The following is a 13,444-nucleotide window of genomic DNA, read 5'->3' as shown; positions in this document are numbered from 1 at the left end:
TTCGCATTTGAATTTATCATAATTAAGTTATATTATCATTTCATTATTTGCACACAAACCCAAATTTGTTTGACGGTTTTACTAAAAATGTTTTCTTTTGTTTTGTTTTGTTTTGTTTTGTTTAGTTTTGTTTGGTTTTGTTTAGTTTTCTTTTCTTTTGTTTTCTACACACTTGGGACTGGCTGCCTTTATGTCTTAATTTATATACAGGAACTTAAACGGTATTTAAGGACACGACACGACGAACATTATACGACAAATATTATCCTACAAGTGCGACGCTTTACTGAGTTTTTGCTTTACTTTTTTGTTTAATTGTGTATGAGAGTTTATGTGTTTCTGTACGTGAACATGTGGGCCTTGAGTGTGTCTGTAGTTTGGATTTGAAATTGTTAAACAATTTGTTCAGGTTTTCGCAAGAACGTATTCTAAGTATTCTGGGGCTACAATGTGCTCGTCGTTTGCAAATATAGTATATGCACTTACATGTTAAACTACTACGCAATTCTTTTGTTATTCATATGGGTAATATTTTAAGTAATATTTATATTTTATTGTATATAGTTCAAAGTTAGTTATGCGCGTAAATTTATGAGAGCGTTGAGAGAATACATATTTAATTATACATATTACATAATTTTGTTTTGTGTATCGTTTGTTGCTTTCGCTTACTCCTCCTCTTCTTCTTCTTCTTCTTCTTCTTCTTCTTTTTTCTCGAATTCAACTACTGCACTAAGCTTCAATTAAGTTGCGTTTTACATACATATATAATTTAAATTGTATTTCTTTTAAGTTAAGGTTTACTGACTTATCATTTAGGTGCATTTCATTAGACATAAGTTTTAACTCTTCTCCGTCCGCCTACGTCTCTACGACATCCGCATTCGGAACAGCGACGCCAGCGCAGTACAGGGCTCCTTCCTTTCCAACTTGCGACAGTTTGCTCATCTTGATTGGGCTTCGATCTCTAACATCTGGACAGTTTTGTACATGTGCACAGAGCCACTAAGTATAATCTTTCTAAATGCATTCTTCAACATTGAAAGTCCATGGCCATTTCGCACTTGATGGGATTGGTATTGGCTAACTGCTAGTAGGAGGCAAAGCCCATGGCGCCGGCGCTGCTGTTGTCCAAAGGTCACTGGTGCATTTTGGTAGCATGGTGCCCCATGCTCAGGCCCAAGTTCAAATGGTGGTTGTTGTGATGCTGCTGGGCGGCCTGTGCATGGTTGTGGTTGTTGCTGGAGCTGTTGTTATTGTTCTGCTGATTGGCCTGACGCTGCGAATTCTTCTTGTTCTTCATACGACGATTTTGGAACCAGATCTTAACCTTCAAAAAAGACGTTAGTGAGAGAGTGAGTGAGGATGGTCCATATCTCTCGAGATGAATCGCTTACCTGCCGCTCGGTCAACTGCAAATTTCGGGCCAGCTCCCAGCGCTTCTGTTTGGAGACATATGCATTAAACAGGAACTCCTTCTCCAGTTCCAGCGTCTGGAATTTCGAGTATGGCTTGCGCTTTTTCCGCACCGCCACCTGACTGGTCCATGCATCGTGCATTGCATTATTCGGAGTGCACGGACCCACAGCGCCCACTGGCAGACCCCCAGAAGTCCCTAAAGAGAGAAAGAGAAAGGTGAGGATTGGCGATTGCACTTATAGCTCATTAAGATTATAATGCAATCAAAGTAATGGATTGACAATTCAATTCTGAATTTACTGTGCAATTAATTATGATCGCTTGTTAAAGTAGCAGATAATATATATACGTGTAAGCACATTGCATTTAATTGAATGAATAACTAAATATAATTTCAACCCGTGAATAACTATGCTCCGCATCCCCACTATTTTCGTATTTGAGAAACTCGCCTTTTTTAAGCAAATATAGAACCGTCTATAGCCTGGGGGTCAAGCATAAACACATTAAATGAAATCTATTTGCTTAGCAGTTAGGACTCCAACACCCACTTTACAGTCGGATCGATTACCAAAGATCTCAAATTAATTTATGAGGCATTTTGCAAAACGCTAATTAAATAACAAATTTTGAAATGTCGTAATTTGTTTTTCACAACGACAATCAGCCGCGAAAAGCGAAACAAATACGAGTACTTACGATGCAAAGGCAAGAAAAAACAATATCGGAACGAAACGAAACAAGAAAAATGTGATATGCTCGCATACCTGTGCTCGAATAGGCCTCGCTAGGGTAAGCGCGCAGCCCACCTGGCGACGAGTAGGTGGGCGTTTCGTAGCTCGACTGCGAGGTGCCCTCCACCGACTGTCGCGCTGCTGCCACCGCTGCCGCTGCTGCGCCCACATTTGCATGACGCTCGTCCGTGGCGTTCATATAGATCCCAGGGGCGGAGGTCGTCTGATCGCGGTAGTTCCAATACTGCGGGGGGTAGAAGAGGGAAGCATTGCCATTGAGTTGTTTACGATTTGTTTGTCGCGACTATTCTGACTGTCCGCGCGATTCGAGGCGGCCTTGCTCGTTACACTTACCGGAAACTGGGTGTCTGGATAGCTGTAGAACACTGGCTTGCGCTCTCTGTCCAGAGGATAGTAAGGGTTGTACTGGTTGAAGCTTTCATTTTCGTAGGCCCAGGGCGCATGCCGTTTTACGGCCGTCGTTGCGTCCGTTTCAAAACCTGGCCTTATTGCGGGTATGTGTAGAGGCGCTATGATGGACATGTTATCTGGAAAGTAATAAATATTTTTAATATTTATATTAATTTTCTACTTTTAAGCGGGTCAAATGCTGGGTTCGTAACCCACTCCTAAATATGTAAGTACATGCACCCGGTTCACTAATTCCTAGGCTGTACTACTATTTTTTAAAATAAAATTAAAAATTTGTTCAAACTTAAAGTAACCAAGAATGAAATAATATAGTAGAGCGGTCTCCATGCTTTAAAAGCTCGTTTAAAAAATATTTTAAACTTATAATTTTATGTATTTAAATTTTTTTTAATTTTACTTTTTTAAGTGAATTTAAACAAGAGAGAACGCTACAGTCGAGCAAGCCCGACAGTGTAATACCCTGTACCCAGGTAAACTTCCGTCACTGAGTTATATGCGCTCAAAGCAGCAGCAAAAAGAGGAAGAAGAAGAGCGATCTTGTTGCTGCAGTTTGGGGGGGGGGGGGGGGGTTGTACTGGCCAGAATTTGTTTCGCTAATAACTTTTCTTAGAATTGACCGAATTAAATAAAATTTAAACCAAAAGTAGATAATTGTATATAGATTGCGTGTGCATTTGTGCGTTTGGCTTATGTGCGTTTGGCTTATGTAGCTTTTGAAATGTGGACAGCATTGACGAAATTCGGTAGCGGGGGAAGGGGGGGATAATTCCAAAAAATAAAATAAACTCGTCCTTTCTCGGACCTAGGAGAATCTGGATACCAACTTTGGTTATTCCAGCTTTTATAGTTTCTGAGATCCTCGCGTTCATCCAGACGGACGGACAGACGGACGGACGGACAGACATGTCTAGATCGATTTCTCTCGTCATGCTGATCAAGAATATATATACTTTATGGGGTCGGAGATGCTTCCTTCTGTATGTTACATACTTTGCACAAACCTAATATACCCTTTTTACCCTACGGGTACAGGGTATAAAAAGGGGACATTCGGAATTCGTCTGTTTGTCTGTCCGTTTGTATGAACGCAAGGATATCAAAGGTATAAGAAGTAGAACAACCGAACTTGGTATCCTAAGTTCGAGAAAGGATTTGTTCTGTTCAAGCTCTGCCCACAGCGGTTGTTGTTGTTGTAATATGACTTAATTCTGTACTACACACATACACGTACATAGACATGATTCTGATGTCTGGCTGTTGAAACTGTATATAAGCGTATGTCGCCACTTATGTATGTATGTATTGAACATTCTATATTAATTTAACTATTAATTACCTAACTTTTTTTAATTTAATTTTTAAATTAAAAAAAAAAATTTTTTGTGAAAGTTGGTACAGGATATTTTACTGTCGGGCTTGCTCGACTGTAGCATTATCTCTCGTTTTTTATTATACCCTGTACCCGTAGGGTAAAAAGGGTATATTAGGTTTGTGCAAAGTATGTAACATACAGAAGGAAGCATCTCCAACCCCATAAAGTATATATATTCTTGATCAGCATGACGAGAGAAATCGATCTAGACATGTCCGTCCGTCTGTCCGTCTGTCCGTCCGTCTGTCCGTCTGGATGAACGCGAGGATCTCAGAAACTATAAAAGCTAGAATAACCAAAGTTGGCATCCAGATTCTCCTAGGTCCGAGTAAGGACGAGTTTATGTTTTTTTTTTTAATTTTCCCCCCCTTCCCCGCTACAGAATTTCGTCAATAGCGTCCACATTTCAAATGCTACCTAAACCAAACTTTGCACACATAATTAATATATAATTGTCTACTGTTGTATAAAATTTTATTCAATTCGGTCAAGGAAAGTTATTAGCGAAACAAATTCTCGCCAGTACAACCCCCACAAACTGCAGCAACAAGTTCGTTCTTCTTCTTCCTCTTTTTGCTGCTGCTATGGGCGCATATAACTCAGTGACGGAAGTTTACCTGGGTACAGGGTATTACACTGTCGGGCTTGCTCGACTGTAGCGTTCTCTCTTGTTTTTTATTTTACTTCTGTTCTTAATAATTTTATTCATATCGGTCAATTCAAAGAAAAGATAATATAGGTGTGGCAAGCCCCATGTTATGAGTCTGCTCGCTTGGTCAAGATTATTCCAAATCAAATATTGCCTCATTATTTTAAAAAAGTGCCGATTTATGCAAAAATCACTGTTTTAAAGACTCTCTTGTTTATAATGATATCTTGATATATTCTAGATGCTCTTTAGTTTCATTACAAATCTGTGCACTACAGGGTATAGCTAATACCAAAGACATTTTAGACACATAAACCCAAATTGATTTTTAGATTTAATCACCATTTTCCACAATTCCGAAGCAAGCTTGAAATTCATAACATTTCTTATAGTGCCGCACAATATTCATATGTGTTATATATATGTTTGTTTACTTATTCCGGTACCGTAAGCAAATTCTTTATTTATCAAAATTGTTGCATAGGAATGATTGTTACAACAAAGTTTGTTTGAGTTGAATGGCTGTGGTCAGGAAAGGAGTTGGTAAAGGGTATTCAATAGTCGGCCTGGCACGACTTTAACGCTCTATTAGTTCGGATGTTGTTGCTTTGATTTAACTCTGTATTGCAAATGCAAATACACACGGGAATCCGATGCAAGTTTGTGCAACAACAAAACGTTAAGAGATGTATACTTTATTTAGGTAGGCATTATATACATACGCACTTAAGAAATTTTAAGTAAAAAATGAAAATAGTGAATTTCTAAAACCATTTTTAAGTCGGTATGTGGTGTTTCGAGCAGAGCTCCCACAGCTCTAGCATTCCGTTCAGGTTCATTCCGTTGTTATTCTTGCATATTAAATAATGATAATAATATTCATAATCAAAATGAATTCAACTTGTCTTGAGTAATGCTTAAAAAAGTTATATATATATATATATATATATATATATATATATAGATATATATATAGATATATATATATATAGATATATATATATATATATATATATATATATATATATATATATATATATATATATATATATATATATATATATATATATATATATATAATGTAGAGGTGTCTAATGTTTAAGCTACTTAATGTGGCGCCTTGTAGTAAAAACAACTTTTAATACCTTGAGTCCGAAAGGTACATAGGGTACATTGGGTACCTGGAAATTTATCTAACATGCAAGAGAAACCTTCTCCGACCCCATTCAAATATATATAACTTGATGACATGACATGAGCATGACAAATCAAACCCATTTTTCTCCTAGTCTGTTTTAATTAAAGCCAGTTGTGTTCGTAGACTTCTTGTTCATTCGACAAAATCCGATTGGATCAAATAATATTCTGCAGTTGTTATAGAATCTAAAGGATGGGTTTTCCGTAAATTCAAAAAGAAAATTAAATAAGTGGCTTCTATATTATATAGCTGTCATAGGAACAATCAGGCTATGATGTCTTTTACTCCACCAACACCAATGCCTGATTTGTATGATTCTGTTAAATATAGGAAAGGAAGCGTGGCAGACCATCCGTCCGACTGTCTGTTTGTCTGTATGAGCGCAACGATCTCAGCAAGTAGAATAGCTAGGATAACCAAACTTGGCATTCAGGTTCCCCTAAGCCCTGGGCAGATCGAATTTGTGTTTTTTTTATACACCCCCCACTCCCTCGCAATTTGTGTTTTTCATAACTCCCGTAATTATTGGAATTTTGAATATACTTGTACATTCAGTTTGTGGTTATCTGTCCGTGTGCCAAGTGTCATCATGATAGGTCAATTATGAAGAAAGTTATAGCCATAAACATAATCTCTGCCTAAGCGCTGCCCGCAGTTGTTGTTGTTTTTGCTGCTCTGGTTCAACTTTGTGATGCATACATGCATATATGCATATAAACACGCAGACACACGATTCTGAACATGTATCCACTTTTGTATATTAATTTTAATTTAAGTAATATAATTATTTAAAAATAATTTAAAAAAATAAACTTTTTTCTTTTTTGGTGGGAGATACAAGGTATTTAAGAGTTGAGCTCGCTCGGCCTTAGGATTTCTTTCTTGTCTTAGATCTTGTTCGAGTTAAAAAATATTATCAGGTTAATACTTGTATGTACATTTATGGAGTGATTGATAAAACCATATTTCAGAAAATTGTATTTGCAGTTATGAAAAACGGTTCGACCGATGCAGTTTTGGAATTAAGCATCCATCAAAACAAATTAAGAGAATACCAATAAAAAGTATCATTTGAAAACCAGCTATAATATTATAAATTGCTGGGACACCTTTGAACCCAAAAATGGTTTTGCATTTTTTTTTTTTTAAATGTGTGCCAAAAAGTTATCAAAAAGGTAGGCTTCGGCTTTTCTTCGAATATGTTAATTTATACGATATCATATCATATAGCTACCAGAAAAATTTCTGGAACAAACTTTGTGTTGCAAAAAGCAAATTCTATTTTCGTTTTTGATCAAGATTTTTAAAAATCATGCCATTTTCTTAGAAAAATTTAGCTTTTGGAACCACCCCACCATACGTGTAATACTAAAATGGATCGAATTCAGGTGTCGTATATACGAGTATATTCTGAATGAGACCTGGGAAATTCTTCTCACCTGGCGCCTGTGAACTAACACTGGAGGGAGAGACACTCGCCGTTGTCGGCGCAATAATTTGAGATTGCCCATACGCGACTGTCGGATTTTGTTGCTGTTGCTGTTGTTGCTGTTGCTGCTGTTGTTGTTGTTGTTGCTGTTGCTGCTGCTGTTGCTGAAGACTTGACGGCGCGCCACTGACGACGCTGTTCGGAGTCTGTTGCTGATGCTGGTTTTGCGATTGTTGTTGCCGGTTGTGAGGAGATGTGAGATGCTGCTGAGGCTGTTGAGAGGCGGGTCCAGTGGGAGTCTGTGCAGGGCTGAGAGCTCCACTGACTGGAGTTGTTGGAATCTGCTGTTGCTGTTGCTGGGCGGGCAGATGCTGGATGGGCGTCTGTTGCTGTTGCTGCACGGCGACGATTGGCACGGGTGGAGGATCTTCATACTTAACCTCATGTGTGGGCGTGGAATGTGTGGGCGTCGTCTGTTGCTGCTGCTGTGGCTGCTGGTGGAGGACCGAAGATGGCGTCGACAATGCAACCGTGGCAGATGAGACGATCGTGTGCTGCAGGTGTGGATGCGCGCTGTGATGATGGTTGGTGTGCAGGGGCTGAGGCAGGTGGTGGTGCGGATGATGATGCAGTTGCTGCAGATGTTGCGTGGGCTGCTGGAGTTGCTGGTGCTGATGCTGCTGCTGTTGTTGCTGGTGATGTTGCAGAGCAGCCGCAGCAGCCACGGAATTTGTGGTGGTCGTCGAGGAGGGATGTGGATGATGCGGCCCCCACCAAGCCCCGGCAGCGGCGTGCGACCCGACTGCCGAGACATCGTGGGGGTCGTAGAGAGCGCACGCCAGCGGGACGGTTGGGGTTTGGGGGAGGGGTGGAATATTTACGGTTATTTTGATCGCGTTTCAGGCAAGGTACAGGCGAAAGATACTCCGAATACTCCCCACGAAAGGTGATCCTACCGTCCCCGTCCGTCCCAGCCGCTTCAATAGGCACGTTTCCAACGTTCTTTTAAACAAGTGCACTTCCAATAGGGCTCCGAATTATTATTAAATATTCAAATTGTTCGCTTGATATTACGATTTTAATTTTTCTAACAATATTTGACGATTAAAATGCAAACCAGCACTGCCGTCGTTGTTTTTGTTATTTTGCTTTTAATTTCTGTACTCACTGTTGGTTTTTGTGCTAACGATGCGATGTTTTTCGAGTTATTTCAGTTAAATAAAAATATTTATTTACGATTTCAGTTGCAGTATGTTGCCAAGTTTATTTGCGTAGCACACGCACACGCACACAATTATAAATATGGACAAGCACACACACGCACTTGCGCACCAACACAAACGCACGCGTGAAGAGCGAAAGAGCGCAATACTCGTATGGTTGTGATGAAGAGCGGCACTGCCGCAAATCAGAACGCAAAGGGCCAGAAGCAGCGTTTTTTGATCAAAATCGCAGCTCCAAACCAAGGCAAAGAGACCAAGGGGCAGGTTTTCACAGGGTGTTCATGGTTGCCCAAAAAGTGCAGACGATTATTTTCAAATTGTTTGTTAAATGCAGTGCAGTGTCGAGCTTTTCAAAATCATGGTCATTTATTTGAAAAACTATTTTTTTTTCCAAGTCAATATGTTCTTTTTGATTCTGCACGTTGGCTCAAACACTAATTGCACATTTGCATATTTTTGTTGATTATTTAATGCCGCTTTTTAATCGCTTGCTGTTGACACTTGCAGTTGTTACTGATTTAATTGTCATCACCGTTTTTGTTGTCGCTGTTAGTTTTGTGGTTATAGTTTTATGCCGGCACAAAACGCGCGAGTAATTTCAGTGCGTGTGAGCGCGAATGAGTTTTTGGTTTGGCGTTTGCTTTTTATGTTGTTGGTCATAAAATTTGATTTTACGATCAAAACAAACAATTAAATTCGCTGTTTGCAACAGTTAACAATATTTGTCTGTCTCGTATTCTTTATTAAAACTTATAATCTGCATTGTTTTGACCACGATTTATTTATTTATTTATTTATTTTTTTGACATTCGTTATTCGTTACATTTGAAAACTGAATGTCTTTGAACAGCGAACCGCATCATGGCAACGTTCCACGCAGAATGGAAACCCAATAAACGAATTCGATGACAAAAGCACAACACTGAACTTATTCTTATTCTCGTCGTTCTCGCCCTGGGTTGCAGTAGTTGTTGTTCTTGTTTCTGTTGATGTTGTTTTTGTGGTGGATGTTGTTCTTGTAGTTCCGTTGCTAAAGCTATTTAGACGCCCGCGCGCCGTCTACCTCAACCGAACACAGCGAAGCACAAATCTACACTGACGACAACGGCAGCGACAACAGCAACGGAGACGGTGACGGCGATGCCAAAGCAACAGAGAAGCAACAGAGAAGCAACACAGCAGCGGTGGAGTCTCCATCTCCGACTTGACTTTACTTGACGTGCGTTGAAAATGTCTTCATACACGCGCACACGCACACATACACACTTTCACGCACGAAGAGCGGCAACAGCACGTTACGAGTGACGTGCAACTACACACAGAGTTGGAATCATTCGAAGTCAAGATGTGAACAAAAGGCAATCTCATTCGCATTCGCTTGCCTTTTGTTTTGCTAGCCCGTTGTTGTTGTTGTTTTCCTGTCCCTGAGAGAGTGCGCGAGCCTGCGCAGAGGCAACCACGGCGCCAGACTCAAAATTCTGTTACTCTGTGTTGGTGGTTGAAGTGCACACGCATAGGCACATTCTAAGTCCTATATGTATGTGTGCATACGTATACGTACGCCGCACACTACACAAAAAGTATCCAACGTACACACACGCTGGGCAACAAAGAGCGCACGTGACTTCGCTGCGCTCTTTCTGGTGGCATTATGCACACGTACAGTGTGTGTGGATACATGTACATGTATCCATAAGATTTGAGATATTTATGTATATGTGAGCTCGAACTTCGTCCACTCTAAGAGAACTGGGGGACTCTTGACTGCAGTCATGAAGTTGTTGCAAGCATGTGAATAATTGATATTCACATAACATTTCGAATAATTTCAGTTTGGAAATTTCTTATACTATTTTCATATTTTTCTGGGATCCAAGCTCGTGTCAAGAAGGCAACGCATGCCTCCACATCACACACACACGCCATGCGAACACACCAACACTAGGCCACATACACAGACCCTGTACATGTGCCCTGCCGGTTTGATGAGAGCGCTCTCTTGCGTACAGTCGTCGCTCCGTCTCCTGTGCAGCAGCAAAGTTATTCTTTCATTTGTTTTGATTTGGGGGCTGATTTGAATATTTTACAAACGAACATCACACACACAACCAAATTACTCGCAGCGCCATCTATGGCCGAGATTCGTGTGGGACGGGAAACATGACGGTACTCATCTTGTCTTATAGACGCGATGTTTTTATTGCCGTTGTCGCCCCAAGACAATAGGAAATTGAGCGCGGCTTCTATTTGGAATTCTCACTGGGAACAAAGTGAGTTGCTATCCTTGCCTGTGCTAATTAATTAAATGAGCAAAATAAACACAATAAATTATGTGTGCTGACAAATTGTCAACAACGCCGCAAACCCTAACTTTCTGACGTACATACTACAATACAATTGTATACAATTGTCAAATTTAATGCTGCAATGAACAATTATGAGCCGTTTTATGACAATTGCTCAAGAAACAAAAAAGAAAAGGTGTGGAAGAAGGAAGCAAACCCATACTTTGAGTAGCACTCTGTTGACGAGGCGTAAAAGGATGCGAGTACACACATACATACATACTCGTATACGCACACGAATGCACATAGAGAAGCGAATTACTTCGCCAGTAAGCGTGAACTTTCTCAGAGACCTAAAGAGCCAATCCACACGGTGGATTAGAGAAAATTCTCAAAATGTGCGTTGGTCCTTCAGTTCGCCAGAATTATCAGTAAATTGATTGCAGTTATTATCTATATTAATCTATCTATCTATCTATGTACTTATTGAAATCAAAAAATTTACATAAATTCTACATCAAACATAAGAGCATCGAACATAAGAGCATAAATAAATCAATCTTACAGCAAAAGCCTATCTTAAGTATAAAATGGGAACCAACACAAATCTAAGTGATTGTTCAGAATTCCGATAAATTACCTGTACATATACTCGTATAATAGTTACATGTAAACCTTACTCACTTGGAGGCTGGGAACTAACACTGGAGGGAGAGATACTCGCCGCTGTCGGCGCACCACTGTGGGATTGGCTGGACGCCACTGCTGGATTTTGATGGAGTTGTCGTTGTGGGTAACGCTATTGCTACTGCCGAGTATTTAAGCTGGAGTGAGGATGTGGACGCGGTTGCTGACCAGAGCTTTGTCAATCGGGTTAGTTCCTTATTGCCAGTTTTAGGACTGTAATGAAGAAAATGAAGATATTCAGTATAGCCACACTCACACACACACACAGACACAAACACAGACACACACGCACACGCACACAAAATAAGTACATAACAGCTAGAGCAGAAGGGCAGTTAATAGTCACTTACCGGCAATTTTCTTAAACTCATGGTTGAAGGGGTAAGCGATAGTGCGTCATAAATAATCACGCAGAATCCTTTCATCCTAGAGTTTGCTTGAGAGCCTGAGGCTAAGAAGTCGGCGTCAGTCCCAGTCCCAGCATCAGCATCGCAATCGTCATTTTGTGACTTTATGGCTGGCGCGAACGTCTTGTTTGCATTTGACACCGCGCAGGTAATAATAATAATGCATGCCGCTCGGCAGACGCCGCCTCGCCTGGACAGCCAACCAGGGTTCAGGCCGGAAGTGAGCAAGGGAAGCACAGGCAAGGACGGCACTGGCGCGTTCAAAAGGACGGACCAACAGTAAGTAGTCAAACACATCGTAAAATTTGTTTCCTCGTTTCACATTTGCATTGTGCAATATCTGCGGCTGTTGCTCCGACTTCAATGAGCTGTCGCTGATGCTGACGCTGAAGCTGACGCCACTGGCTTTGTGTAGTTACTTTTGTCGTTATTTTCGTCAATGGCGGTGTATGGCGATGTCGATGTCGGTGTCGGTGTCAGGGTCGGGGTCAAAGTCAAATGTATTTGTACTTTTATGCTCAATTGCAAGTCAATGTAACGCTACTCAATTTTTACACATGGCCTCAGGACTTGCATGTGGAACTCGGACGCACTGTTCCCCTCGGCGGATAAATCCGCCACCGTTCCCAAGTCCCTAAACACAAGTTTGACTAAAAGAAGAGTTTTATGAGACAAGCCGCTCATTGGAGATCAATATAACGGGAACATACATAATAATAATAATAAAGAAGCGACCTTTCATTCCTCCTTAGCAACTCTCCTATTTAGCCATTTTCTAGCAGGGATCGATTCAGTATAAAAAACTTTATGTAAATACTAACAGAGAAAGGCAAAATTAATTAAAATTCTCCATCTATTTCTCGGAAAATATGAGTTTATATTTTGGCAGAAAATAAAATAGCCACTAAATACACAAAGAATAAACTTTACAAAATAAAGTGTGAGGGCTTTGAAGCACCATAAAACTTATAGCAATAAAATTACATATTCAGATCTACAAATAGAAGAAGAAACAAGAGAGAACGCTACAGTCGAGCAAGCCCGACAGTGTAATACCCTGTACCCAGGTAAACTTCCGTCACTGAGTTATATACGCCCATAGCAGCAGCAGAAAGAGGAAGAAGAAGAGCGAACTTGTTGCTGCAGTTTGTGGGGGTTGTACTGGCGAGAATTCGTTTTGCTAATTACTTTTCTTAGAATTGACCGAATTGAATAAAATTATGAACAACAGTAGACAATTATATATAAATTATGTGTGCAAAGTTTGGTTTAGGTAGCATTTGAAATGTGGACGCTATTGACGAAATTCTGTAGCGGGGGAAGGGGGGGAAAATTCCAAAAAATAAAATAAACTCGTCCTTTCTCGGACCTAGGAGAATCTGGATGCCAACTTTGGTTATTCTAGCTTTTATAGTTTCTGAGATCCTTGCGTTCATCCAGACGGACAGACGGACAGACGGACGGACGGACAGACGGACAGACGGACGGACGGACGGACATGTCTAGATCGATTTCTCTCGTCATGCTGATCAAGAATATATATACTTTATGGGGTCGGAGATGCTTCCTTCTGTATGTTACATACTTTGCACAAACCTAATATACCCTT

General features: G+C 40.3%; 1 protein-coding gene across 1 annotated transcript; it reads right to left on the bottom strand.

Moving 5' to 3' along the window:
- Positions 1-760: 760 nt before the first annotated feature.
- On the bottom strand, positions 761-7,931 carry LOC115625200 (homeobox protein abdominal-B; the record flags this gene model as incomplete). Its single annotated transcript, XM_030520167.1, has 5 exons — positions 761-1,330; positions 1,398-1,615; positions 2,187-2,397; positions 2,502-2,701; positions 7,244-7,931. Coding segments are annotated over 5 exons (1,509 nt in total), but the record flags the coding sequence as incomplete, so codon positions are not given.
- Between the last annotated feature and the right edge of the window lie 5,513 nt (positions 7,932-13,444).

This window comes from Scaptodrosophila lebanonensis, unplaced genomic scaffold, assembly GCF_003285725.1.
Source record: "Scaptodrosophila lebanonensis strain 11010-0011.00,11010-0021.00 unplaced genomic scaffold, SlebRS2 tig00000072-arrow-pilon, whole genome shotgun sequence".
Taxonomy (NCBI): Eukaryota; Metazoa; Arthropoda; class Insecta; order Diptera; family Drosophilidae; genus Scaptodrosophila; species Scaptodrosophila lebanonensis.
The sequence above is the reverse complement of the archived record's forward strand: the minus strand, read 5'-3'. Positions and strand labels throughout refer to the sequence as shown.